Raw genomic sequence first — 14,114 nt, 5'->3', positions numbered from 1 at the left:
TTTCTAAATCCGCCAGACGTCCTTTCATCAGCCGTTCCCTGCAATGCAGACTTCTAGAGCTGTCGGCTGTAGTCTTCTCAAAAGTTCAGTCCTGTGTTCCCGCTTCGAATCCCAGCCAGGGCACTATCTGCACAGAGTTTGTATGTTCTCGCCGTGTCTGCGTGGGTTTCCTCTGGGTACTCCGGTTTCCTCTTACACTCCAAAAAGATACAGATAAGTTAATTGGCTTCCCCCTAAACTGGCCCTAGACTATTATGGACATATGACTAGTAGGGATTAGATTATGCGCTCCTCTGACATACAGCTAGTGGCATGACTGTATATAACTGTACAGTTGTGCTATATAAATACTAAATTATTATTCCTTGCACAACAGTGCATTTCACTGTGTATTGTTGTGCATCACAGTGTATTTTAATGTGTTATAAAGTGTATTTTTTTTTTTTTTGCTCAAAAAATTAGACGCACTAAAACATGCATTTCCTTGCGCATTTCTACGCATTTGCTTGCTTTATGAACTTGTGTGTCTTGTCCATAGCATATAGCCATGCGCTGCATAACAAAATGTAAAGGTATGCGCAGCTATGCAAATACGCATTGCCCATCAACACACCGCACAGGTGTTAACTGTAACGTGAAAGCAATGAGTGTAATTGAGCTGAGACAATGTAATAGTAAACACTTAAAAAGTAGATTTAAATCTAAAATTAAAACTGGGATATCTTAAAAAAAAAAAAAAAAAAAAAGTAATTTTGAGGAGGATAAATGCAATTGTTTATCTTTTAACCGCTTTCGGACGGTGTTAGTTGAAATCTACTCTGTTTGTTTCCGCCTAAGATTGCCAGGGCATAGAATTCAAGTTCCGCATTCCGCACACTGCTTGAACCTGCCGCTACCGTCAGTCATGCTGCTACCATTCATCGCAGAGCTCGGCGAGCTGGGCAGGAGCCGATTCCATTGGCTCCTGACCCTGTGATCACTTTGAGCCTATCAGTATGGAGGGGGGCAAAAAATAGCACAGGCATGAAGGGTATGAAACCGTGCATTCTGGGCTGCTCAGGCCTCAGGGGTCGTTAAGGATCTGATGTGTCGGAATTTTAATCAACATCGTGCGATTGCTGTACGCACACTTGATGAATGAACGATCAAAGGCTGAAGCAGTCCTTATCGGCTGTTTCAGCCAACTTTAACTAATGTGCATATATAGGTTTCCCACCACCTTCTCTGTTAAGAATGATAAATGGTTCTTCCATGCAGAATACAGCTATTCTGTTGCCTTGCAAAATAACTTTCATCTAAAAGAGGAACTGTACTGAATACAACGTAATGAATAAAATTGCTTTTTTTTTTTTTTTTTTTTACAGTATTCATATATAGATTTAGTCATTGTTTGCCCATTGTAAAATCTTTCCTAACCCTCATTCACATTCTGAAATGTATCATTGGTGGTGACATCTTTAGTTCTCCCAGATGATCTGTACTTAATGTTTGCTTACCGAAAGTTCTATGCACAAAGGGAGATACTGCTTGCTTGGTAGTTGGTAAAAGCAAATGACGACCCCCCCCCCTCCCCCAGATGACCTATGGGAGTAAAGGATAAGATTTCTAATGGGAAAGGTTGTATCGGCTACTGGTTGGGGTGAAGTTCAATCTTGTGTTTAAGTTCCTCTTAATGTTCTCTCAGGCCTCGATTCAGTTTTTTTTCCTGAGTTTTATCACAGGAGAGGTTTTCACACTTTTATCAATAAAACACAGCTATTTATAATGTCAGACTTTGTTGGTAGTAATACATGGTTGCTAGATTTCCCCAGAAATATGATGTTGGCTGTAAAGGCAACCGCATGTCTCGAAAATCATTTACAGTTAAGGTGGTCATATAATAACTTGATTTTCCTGTACGATCGACCAAGCAATCTGATCCCTTTATTGGATCAAGGAAAAATCAATTATGTTCCATTCTGCTTGATCAATAGAAATTGACCAATATCTGGTCGAATCAACCAATATACTTGATCAGACAAAGGGAAGATATCAGTCAATAGTAAAAAAAAATGAATCTGCTACTATTTCACACGATTTTAATTGTCACAATCAATTTTTGGTATCAGAGCATAAATGCACAACATTGTTCAGATCGATGGTGAAGGAGAATCACATGGGATCTGGCTTGTAGTGTGTGGGCCATTAGTCAAACGACTTTCAATCAACCACACTGTAGTTGATCACCCAATAAAGTTGATTAATCACTCAATGGAAAATCAAGTAATGTATGGCTACCTTTAGACATCTGTTGCTTGAGACAAGTAACGTTCTGATATTTGTATATTCGGCACTTGTCTTTTACACCCAACCCTGTTCAGGGTTAGTGCAATCAGTTGAGATGAATGTTTTAGTTGGTTGCTATTGCATTTCCACTATAGACATTATATTGCTCATCCACACACCCTACTATTGCCTTAATACAGCACGTATTACTTAGTAGAGCCTAGAATGTTTGTATAAGAGCTGCTATGCAGACTGAAGAAAATAGTTGGATTGTTCCCAATTATCGATTTGGACCATTCATGATCATTCCAGGTGAGTCTATCTGTTCAGGCATCCCGCATTTTCTCTTTCCAAAATTGCTCAGGTTATTCTATCTTCTAGTTATTCAGTTTTATTCTTTTTGTGTATATTCTTCATTAAAAAAATTGTGCATGCCTGTTGAAGTCACTATCCCCTGCTTGCAGGAATCTCTCTAAGGGCTTATTCACACTGCGCTGCGGAGCCTCTTGTGGTGCAGTGTAGAACTGCAAAAGTTGGAGTTGTACATCCACAATCACACATATTAAATGGGGCAACACTGCACCATTGTCCACTATAGCCAGAGGCGGTGCTGAAATGTGGCCATTGCTCAGCACTACAGCCCGTGTCAACAAGCCCTTATGCATTGACTTAACAATCTTTGACTGAGGTCCAGGAGATGAGAATAACCGTTATCTCTGGTCTTCTGTCATTTCCAGCAGATATTTCTGGGCAGCAATTCTTTAAACTGTGCACTGTCTGTGTCCTCCTGCAGTGCTGGTTTAATTTAGAGCTGGTGAGAATATGTAGTCCTCTGAGGACGTTTTCTGGTGCAACACATTGATTCTCTGTTAATTTTTGCTCTAACAGGATGGACAACTTAAGCAGCAATTTGATTTTGAAAACGAGGCTCAAATTTTAATACCAATTTTAGTTGGATGTGGTTTTTACACAAAGCTAACTAATGCAAGGTCACATAATGCTGTAGAGAGTATGTCCTACTGTTGGTTGTGAAGGTGTTGGCCTAGCTGTACTATATTTATACAGTATCCTGTGGTGGCAAAACATATCTGGTTGAAACTATCTAATCTGTTCTGCTAGAATTATTACACCATTGCTTGACAATCAGACATTTCTACACAGTACCAAATGGTACTCCTTCGGTTTGTACATACCTCGTCACAAGCGGATTCTGTGCTGGCTGCAGATTAAATGGTTTCAACCTATGGTGCTAACTACTTTTCACATTTTATTTTTTCTGATGGGATTTTCCAGCTTGGTGTTGGTATCTGAATTTATTTTCTTTTAATCTCTCTGTCTCATTTGCTGCTCTTCCTTGGAGAAGAAGGGGTCCACACGGAGGAACTGGACAGTGAACTAGGTAAACAGCTACTCTGTATGTATTTATCATGCTATTGATGTGTGCAATGTTTTTTCCTGCTACTCTTGTAAAGCACAAGAACAAAGGGGGACCAACTCCAGCCATGTATAGGCCCCTAGTGGTAATGCTTGTTTTATTCTAGGTATCAACTCTTTCTTTGCTTGGCTTATGACAAATAACTTTTAAATCTTGTGGCCAGGAATTCCTTTGGCCATCTCCTCTGGGTCCCTCCCCCCTCAAAAAATCCCTACCTTCCCACTTCACTGTATTAGGTGTATATTGTGGCTTTTAGGCCTCTTGCACACTACATGCGATTGTGATTTACGGGTTGTAATTGATTATAACATGCAATTCCGATTTACGATTTTTAATTATTACTGCATGCTGCGTTTTTTCCTGTCTTTCTTTTCATAGCATCCAGGGAAAATCTGAATAGGAATGGGAATCACTAATCTGATTTGCAGTTTGCAGGGGGCCTTTATAGCCACTAACCCCTCCTCCTGTCATTGGTAATAACGTAGCATTGTAGAAACAAGGTTTTGCTGACCTGCCGCCCAACCTCCCTCTTTGGTGTTTGTTGGGAGAAGAGGGTGTGGCCATGGAGGTGGGGCAGTGTCCAGGCCACTGGTGTTAAATTCCAGTCTTGGAGGACCATATCTATACCAGTGTTTAGGATGGACAGAGAATTGTGGTGTTCTTGATGAACCACACCTTTCCTGATTCAGTCCCATAAATTGATTGGAGCTGTGCCAAAAATGTGTGATGACCTCGGACCCTGAAGACTGGACTTTGACAACCCTGGTCTAGACAATAGAAAACTGGCAGTAGTTCAAGCAGTAGCAGTGTATTCTGCTCAGAGCTCAGGGTGGATATTCTGTGACCCATAAATTTAGGGTGAGCATGAGAGGGATGATATGAGGGACATAACTATGGTGGAAAGGAAGGGCTGAATGGATTAAAGAGAAAACTATTCTAATAGAATTTTTGCCAGCTATTCTCTGAAGCTCTGACTTTTAGATCTGCAGGCTGAATCTTCTCAGAGGCCTAGTGCACACCGGAGCGTTTCCGCTGCTGTTTGCGATCTGCTTGCGGGTGCGGATCCGCTAGGGTAATGTATTTCAATGGGCTGGTGCACACCAGAGCGGGAGGCGTTTTGCAGAAACGCATACTCCCGGGCTGCTGCAGATTTTGGATTGTGGATGCGTTTCTGCCTCAATGTTAAGTATAGGAAAAACGCAAACCGCTCTGAAAAACGGCACTTCAGAGCGGTTTGCCAGGCGGTTTTTGTTACAGTAGCTGTTCAGTAACAGCTTTACTGTAACAATACATGAAATCTACTATACCAAAACCGCAAAACGCTAGCTGAAACGCTGCAGAAAAATAAGAAAAAGCGTTTCAAAATCTGCTAGCATTTTGCGGATCTGCTAGCGGTTTTTGGTGTGCACTAGGCCAGAGAGCTCTTTCTATGCCCCGCCCCCTTGCTGTCACACAATCATGATGATACCAATCCAAATAGCAGCCCTCAAAATCTGCTGTTCATGCAACAGCTTCAGATTATAAACTTTAGGCACAGGGCCGGCTTCCTGGAAAGGCCATAAAGGCTTGGGCATTGGGCAGCTGAAGTCCAATAGGGCACCTGAACATGAAATAGGGGTTGCAACATGAAAAAAAAGCTGCAAATGGTGAGCAACACATGAAAAAGGGAAGCTCAACAGCGCTGTACATGAAAGATGGGCTGCAGTACATGGATGTTGCACTTGGGAGAGGGTGCTGCCATGGAATGGGAGGGGCGCAGCTGCACATGGAAGGGGAGCCCCAACATACTTGGCGTAAGGGTGGTAAAAGTATAAATACAGCATTGTTTAGGTGCAGAGGCTTTTTTGAGGACAGAAAAAGCATCTGGGCTGTGGGCACTAAGCAATCATTTGGTGTATTCTGGGTCTGGAGTTGGCCTTAACATTTTGGGTATAGTGGGAGGGATTAAAACGCCTGTGAAGGGCTGTTTCACACCAAGAGCCACTCATAATGAGCTTGTGTGCTCACCAGTGCTTTCCAGTGTTTTGAAATGTGCATGGGCAATTAAATCCTATGGGCCATTTCACACCAGACCAAATAGTTCTTATGAAAATTGCAGAAGAGCTGCATGTAGCATTTTTGGCACGAATGCAATTTTATAACAAGTACAGAAAAGCAAAAGTGCTGTGAAATGGCTCTAAAATTACTGTAAGCGCTTTTTGGGGTGAAACAGACGATTTTGCCACTAACAGAGTGATTTCCAAAGTGATTTCAGGGAATGCAATTTTGGACTCTGCGTTCCATGAATCAAATTGCTTTAAAAATGCAATTAGCTTTAGTAGAATCATGGCCATAGGCTTTCATTAGCCTTGCATTAGGAATAGATTGCAGCCACACACGCTTCATTGTGCCCCAGGCCTAAGGGTGCTACTTCTATCTTGTGTTGGAGACCTTAACCTTTTACCTTTCCTGGTGACACTGTTTTTATTGTGCGCTATTATTGTCACAAGGACATGAAGTGAGGTACAGACACATAAAAGGTTTCCATCTTCTCCTTACGCTACAGAAGTGACCTTTGCTAGGCACATACTGTAAGTCATTGCGAGAACAATTTCTGGTTAGTACAAATGATCAGATTTATATAGTACAGACTTCATCAAACTCATCCCGTCATTAATAGTGTTGGTGTAAGAATTCGGCAACACGTGCCTTGGAACCTTTACACCACCAGCACTATTTCAACACAGAGTGACAGGAAAGGGTGCATTTCACTTAATTCTAATACTTCCTCCTGCCAAGCTAAAAGGAGGGAGTATCGGAGTCAATAGAAACGCACCTCATCCCTGCTGTTCGGTGCTGAATGTGTGTGTTTAGGTCCTGAATCAGGTGGTGCCGAATTCGAACGCCAACACTAGTCACTGACTGTACCTCAAGGAACCCAAAGTCTAATCTCTGTCTTTGTCATAAGAGCCAATTTTGGGTGGAAAGCCGTTAACCTGCCAGTATTTTTTCAGTATGTAAGAGGAAATCGGTGTCTGGAGGAAACCCACACAAATACAGGAAGAACTTACAATATCTAACAGACAATGTCCTGGCTGAGAATTAAACCTAATACCCTCGCTCTGCAAGGCAAGAGTAATAACCACGTAGCCCAATGGTGTGAAAATGTTAGCTGTTTATTTTTTCTTGACTCACTTTGTAGCTCATAAAGAGCCAGTAGCTATGATTGGTCAAAAAAGCATCATGTGACCATGCATCTAAATTCAGTTTTTTCCTGCTGCTTTTACAATATTGTAATGCATGTACGGTATATGTTTGATTTGCCCTCAACATAAATTAAGAGTACTGTATATTTGGCTTGCGGTTTGCTTACTTGTTGCTTACTTGATTGATTGTCATGATGATCTCTGTAGGTGCCAGATTCTACTGTAATTTTATTGTGCTAGAAGTGTACATTGATCAACCCATTGACGGTACCACACTGATATCTGATGCTCCCAATTCCAATCTTTATTTTGCAGTCAGAAATGACTGAATATTATCTCTGGTTTATGGAGAAAGGGGCAACATTTCAGGGGCTGCTGGTCGTTAGACCAGACTTGGGCACCACTTCATGCCCTAGGCTGTGACATTGGACAATGGGCCAAATAGGTGAATTCTAGGATATTACTGTAGTTACCTAAGCAAAAGTTTGTTGACTAATTCAGTGACCACAGTCAGAGGTAGCATTTCCTTCCCTTTATAGAGATTTCGTCTGACTTCCTGTCTCTAGAACAAGAAGCTAGTCAGAAATCCATTCACTTGGAACCTAACGAAGAGACAAAATCCCTTTTTGATTTGCACTTCACTTTAAAGTAAGCCTGTTATCAAATTGGCTATTTTAAAATCTGCCATAGCTTTAATGTTTGAAGAACTGTACAGCCTATTTACCTATTTACAGGGTATTTACCTATTTACAGAATGGTTGCATTTCTTGTTATTGTTTGGGAGCATCACAGGATGTGAGCCCAACTTTTGCTGCAGGGGAATGGTTTAATGGCCAGCGAGTGCTGGAAAACACATTTTAGTTCAAAGACTGACTACAAGTACAATCAGATCTCTTTTATTATTTTACAGTTCTGTATTGCTGATATGTTCTGTAGCACTCTAAATAAATTATCAAGCATGCCATATCCCTGAACGTTGTTCATGCTAGGTCTACTGCTGGAGCAGTTACCAGAGAAGTTGGCAGTGGACCAATGACCATGTAGAACAGACCCACGCTTCCTTATGGGCCTGTTCCCATAGTCCTTTTTCACCTGGTACATGAATGTCTGTTGTGATACCACAACGGACATTCCCGAGCTGCAGGATAGTTAGAGGGCAGCAGATGTATTACCATATTCAGAAATATGGCATGCTTCTGTGCTACAGGAAGTGGAGACCTCTTCAACGGAGCACTGGAGTGGGTGCAGGGCAATGGCTACACTGCCCACTCCAGCTACCTCTTGGCAGCTTGTACCGTCACTACCACAGTCTATAGCCATTATCGGGGGCGTTCCTAGGGTCCTTGGAGATCGGTGGCACCTGGGGGCACTAGGTGGGGGCTATGTGCGGCGCGCAAAAATGGGCGTGGTCATGCAGTGAGTGGGCGTGGCCATGGGTGGGGCCAATCGTACATTAGATTAGGATAGTGGTGGCGAACTTTTTGGAGGCCCAAACTGCAACCCACAAGTCACTTATCTATCGCAAAGTGGCAACAGCAATTTAAACTAAATACTATACAAATGTTTTAACACATACATGAACATTATGGAAAATCCAAGTTGAAAAACTGAAAAGATAAACAATTTCATCCATCCTACTCCTGAAAAATTATATTCATTTTTTTAGAACCTCCCAGTTTTATTTTCTGTTTTAAAAAGCTAAAAAAGTAGGTTTAATGCTATTGTCTCATATGATGATGATTCAGCTTTTCCCATAGTCTCGCAGTTAGCAATCGTGACCCCCAACAAGACAAATTCAGCAATCATGAGGCCCCTATCAAGACAAATTCAGAAATCATGAGGCCCCCAACAAGACAAATTCATCAATCATGAGGCCCCCAACATGACAAAGTCAGCAATCATGAGGCCCCCAACAAATCATGAGGCACCCAACAAGACAAATTCAGCAATCATGAGGCCCCCAACAAGACAAATTCAGCAGTCATGAGGCACATAAATAGACAGCATTTCACATAAATAGGCAGAATGCCCCCTTAATATTGTAGACACCTCTCACCTGGCTTCTGAATTCTCCTCTACTGGCTGCTGTACCTGGCAATACTGTTTTTGGCTGTATTGGGGGTGATGTGTGAGCTGAAAGGCCTGGCAGTGATGCTGTGGCCTGGTTGGCTGTGATGCTGTGGCCGATGTTGTGGCTGGGTTGGCTGGCAGTGATGCTGGGCTGTGCTTGGCTGGTTGAAGTAAATGCTGGCCTGACTGGTGGTGATGCTGTGGCCTTTTTGATAGTGATTCTGGGCTGGTTGGCTGGTGGTGATGCTGGGCTGGCTGGCCTGGATAGTTTAGGTAGCGACAGGTGCCCCCTAGTTAAGGTAGCGCCAGGAGCCCCCCAGTGTAGGCAGTGACAGGAGCCCCCCAGTGTAGGCAGTGACAGGCGCCCCCCAGTTAGGTAGTGACAGGCACCCCCCAGTTAGGTAGTGACAGGCACCCCCCAGTTAGGTAGTGACAGGCACCCCCCAGTTGGGTAGTGAGTGACAGCAGGGACCCCCAATTAGATAGTGACAGCAGGGACCCCCAGTTAAATAGTGAGTGACAGCAGGGACCACCAGTTAAATAGTGAGTGACAGCAGGGACCCCCGTTTAGATAGTGAGTGACAGCAGGGACCCCCGTTTAGATAGTGAGTGACAGCAGGGATCCCCGTTTAGATAGTGAGTGACAGCAGGGACCCCCGTTAGGTAGTGAGTGACAGCAGGGACCCCCGTTAGGTAGTGAGTGACAGCAGGGACCCTTATTAGGTAGTGAGTGACAGCAGGGACCCCTGTTTAGATAGTGAGTGACAGCAGGGACCCCCGTTAGGTAGTGAGTGACAGCAGGGACCCCCGTTAGGTAGTGAGTGACAGCAGGGACCCCCATTAGATAGTGACAGCAGGGACCCCCGTTAGGTAGTGAGTGACAGCAGGGACCCCCATTAGGTAGTGAGTGACAGCAGGGACCCCCATTAGGTAGTGAGTGACAGCAGGGACCCCCGTTAGGTAGTGAGTGACAGCAGGGACCCCCGTTAGGTAGTGAGTGACAGCAGGGACCCCCGTTAGGTAGTGAGTGACAGCAGGGACCCCAGTTAGGTAGTGAGTGACAGCAGGGACCCCCGTTAGGTAGTGAGTGACAGGCGCGCTCCCCACCCCACCTACCTTGCCGCGTCAGACCTCAGGATCAGCGTGCGACCCGACCAGATAGAGCGGGCGCCGGGCACAAATATGCGGAAGTGATGCCACTTCCGCATATCAGCGGTGTCCGCTAGGTCCTAGCGCCCGCTCTATCTGGTCGCCCGGCGCTGATCGAGGTCTGAATGGCAGCGGAGCAGGGCAGAGTGGGGCGGCGGCCGGGAGATCCGTGGCACCCCAGGACAGATTGGGGGCACACCCCCCCCAAATTAGGGCTAGCGACGCCCCTGGCCATTATGAAGAGAGACAGTAAACCTACTGGAAACTCACCCAAGCAGTAGAACAACTTACAGACTTCATGCAAATAGTGTCTGATCTGTTTGCCAACAGGTAGTTGGCACTAAATACAATTGGTAGGCAGCAATCTATAAGGGTATCCAGGTGTCAGGACTCTGCACTTTGGTTTAAGATACATCGATCTCAAACATTAGATAAAGCACTAGTTTGGGCACTAGTATAACGTCCAAACGTTATACACCTCTTTATTTCATCCCTAAGAGTAAAAGACAGATACAATGGTGGGGTGTGAAGTTGTCCCTTCAGCTGTTTTGCTGTCAGGACGACAAGGCCACAGGAAGTGCCTTATCTGTGATTCGAATGTGAGACTAGGGAGAGTGCTGCTTACTGAGCCACTATGTCACCTAGTGTTGACTTAATGGACACCTGAACTGAGAGGGATATGATGATTTTATTTATTTCCTTTTAAACAATACCAGTTGGCTGACATTCCTGCTAGTTTCTTTGGCTGCAGTAGTGTTTGACTCCTACCTGAAACAAGCATTTGGCTAATCCAATCAGACTTTAGTCAAAGTTCCTGATCTGAATGCTTCTTCAGGGTCTATAGCTTAAATAATTAGTGGCAGAAGATCAGCAGGACAGCCAGACAACTGGTGTTGTTTAAAAGGAAATGGGTACTTATCCGTTAGCCGGGCGCATCCGACAGGTGGCGCTAATTACTATTCCCCCTCCAGGCCGACATGGATAGTAGGGAAAGATGTAACTCTGGTGGAGTTTTGTCGCCACCTAGAGGATGCGCCCGGCTAACGGATAAGTACCAGGAAATGTATAGGCAGCCTCCATTTCCCTCTCATCTGTCCGTGTCTCCATTACCCATATCCCTGTTCTTTAATTCAGAAAATCTCCTACAAGTGCATTGTTTTGCATCAGAACACTAGGGAGGCTGCCGTCTAGGCGTACATGGCAGTTTTCCGCCCAATCACTTTGGTGCAGGCTGAGCCGAATGACTGCTTACCTTGCTGCCGGTGAAATTTTGTGCGACATTAATTACTATTCCCCCTCCGAGTGATAACAGCTCTGAGGGAGAAGTAATTCAGGGTCCGGCAATCGCTGGATCCCCAAATTACCCGTGTGCAGGCTGTGTAGTATAGCATTACTGCTATAGCCGTGCCAAACTCAGGCCCTAAGCGGCGCGCGCCAAGGATACTTGCCTCCGCCGTCTAGACCTTTTTCTACAGAATGCCGGTTTCCTGGATGTAGAGTGGATACACTGCATCCAGTGCTTTCAGATTTCTTCCCCCTATAATAAGTGTGCAGATCAGGGAAGTCGCACCAGCAGATCTATATACTTGCTCCAGGAAGTAGATTCAGAAGTATCTCAGGAACATTGTTCTAACCAGGAAACTGGGGGCACAACAAGATGGCAGCCTCCATCACTACTGCAAAGTTAATTTTTAAGGCAAAATGTATTTTATGTAAGTGATGGGATGTCAAAGCCTGTTGAATTAATTTAATAAGGACATTTATTGGACTGTAATTTACCAGCGCTGTGAATTCAGCGTCGCTTCAGCGCATTTAAATATTTTTCTCTCCATTTAAATAAAGCTGAAGTGATACATTCAGAGAACTAATAGCAAATTAAATATGACTAATTGCATTCCATAAAGACCACTTCAGGAGTCGAGCGGACGTTGTGTGTTCTGTGCGATTATTTTACACAATGTCTTTCTCCGTCAACACAGTAAGCAGCAAATTCAACCTCTGCCCCTCCAACAAATGAATTTGTTTTTGTGAAATGAGCTGATTTTGTCTGACTCGACTGAGAGACCAAATTGCACAATGGGAAGATTGATTATAAAGCGCCAGTATGACAAAATTGATGAGTGTGTAACTGATGAAATGAAATTTCTCCTCAGTTCTATTGTTTTATTGGTATTAACCATGCATGTCTGAGAAAAGCAGTTTAGAAATGAGCAGGTTAATTAAACTCAAGCAAACAAACCAAAACACACAGCGTGAAACCATATAATTTGCTGAAAGCGTTTAAATGAGACCTCCGCAAAGCTCTAAAATGATGGCCGGGGAGAGTTAAGCATAGCTTAGTAATTTACCCTTAAAGGGGAACTTTAACAAAAATAATAGTAGTAGGGGGGAAAATAAATCAATACATTGCAAGGTGAAAAGTTAAAACATAGAAGATAGTTCAAGAAATGATTGATATTCGCCATGTAATTGATTTGTGGTGTTTGATACACAATGAGCCTGCATGTAGTCATCTTTTCTACTGGCAGACGAGAACAAAAAACGGACAGCACCAACTGCTGTTGTCTATAACCACACCCACTAACTAAGCGATAGGCTATGAGGCTGTTTTTTCTTTTTTATAGATAGATATATGCTGGTTGCTTGGCAGCTGGAAACAGCCATTATTTCCCACAATGGCCTCAATTCACTAAGCTTTATCAAACACTTTATCAATCGTTTGATAATTTACCTCATGGGTAAAATCTAATTTTGAATTCACTAATAATGTCATAGATTTATTGAACGTTTTATCAATAAAACATTCTATAAATATATAACACCTTAGTGAGTTCAAAATTAGATTTTACCTATGAGGTATTTATTTAAACATTTGATAAAGTGTTTGATAAAGCTTAGTGAATTGAGGCCAATGCAACAAGGTTCACAGAAAGAAAACTGTCATGACATTAATCATGACAATTGGGAGGGGTTTCACCACAATATCGGCCACACAGACACCCCTGATGATCTAATCGAGAAAAGGTAAAGATTTATTGTGGTAAAGGGGGTATCGGCTACTAGGGATGAAGTTTAATTCTTGGTTAAAGTTCCTCTTTAAAGCAGACCTGACCCCACACTCTTCAAGTCCAATTTGAAAAAAAATGGTTTGGCTTGTTCCCATGGAAACAGAATCCATGCCATTCCTATCGGCGGGCCGTTCGTCAGTCGGGGACTCCCTGTATTTTCTTTTAAAGGGGTTGTTCCGCGAATGAGGAAAAAAATAAAAAGTGGTTTATGCATAAACTATTAAACAGCCTTCTAAAATAGTGTAAAAAGTTTTTGTAAAAAATGAATGGTTTCATCAATATAACCTGTATTGTAAATAGTGAGGTATGAAGGACTGGGAGGCAAATCCATTTGTTAGGGGTGTTTTTTTTTTACTTTCTTTTACAACCATAACTGCTGCCTATATAGTTTTCAGTAGTATAACCCACTTCTAGCAGGAATCGCTGTTATAACCCTAACTGCTGAGCTCTGCTGAGCTGCTGAATATGTGTTTACATTGTTGCTAGGCAACCAGACCCTGGTGCAGAGACTCGTTTTGTGAAAAGAGTCATAAGCTGCAGGGGGAATCAGTCCCATCTCCACCATATGATTTTGTCAGATTCAATTAAATTTGATTCGATTCATTGATATGATTTGATTCAATCTGACAAAGAATCATATGGTGTAGATGGGACTGATTCTCCCTGCAGCTTATGACTCTTTTCACAAAACGAGTCTCTGCACCAGGGTCTGGTTGCCTAGCAACAATGTAAACACATATTCAGCAGCTCAGCATAGCTCAGCTATTAGGGTTATAACTGCGATTCCTGCTAGAAGTGGGTTATACCACTGAAAACTATGTAGGCAGCAGTTATGGTTGTGAAAAGAAAGTAAAAAAAAACAAAAACACCCCTAACAAATGGATTAGCCTCCCAGCCGTCATCTGTCACTATTTACAATACATGGTATATTGATGAAACCAT

At 43.1% G+C, this 14,114-nt stretch overlaps 1 protein-coding gene across 17 annotated transcripts in view; it reads left to right on the top strand.

The window, feature by feature from the left end:
* The window catches only part of MAGI1 (membrane associated guanylate kinase, WW and PDZ domain containing 1), an 869,123-nt gene that overhangs the window by 694,020 nt on the left and 160,989 nt on the right, over positions 1–14,114 (top strand). For 13 of the 17 annotated variants that reach the window (XM_068253813.1, XM_068253808.1, XM_068253809.1 and 10 more), the window contains one exon: positions 3,626–3,664. The exons of 1 other annotated variant lie outside the window; for it this stretch is intronic. In XM_068253813.1, the coding sequence (XP_068109914.1) occupies positions 3,626–3,664 (39 nt within the window). The remainder of the gene's footprint in view (positions 1–3,625; positions 3,665–14,114) is intronic. 3 more of the 17 variants (XM_068253812.1, XM_068253807.1, XM_068253822.1) reach the window with 1 other exon arrangement.

The sequence above is a fragment of the Hyperolius riggenbachi genome, chromosome 9, assembly GCF_040937935.1.
Source record: "Hyperolius riggenbachi isolate aHypRig1 chromosome 9, aHypRig1.pri, whole genome shotgun sequence".
NCBI classification, from domain to species: Eukaryota; Metazoa; Chordata; class Amphibia; order Anura; family Hyperoliidae; genus Hyperolius; species Hyperolius riggenbachi.
This window is presented reverse-complemented; position numbering and strand designations above follow the sequence as displayed.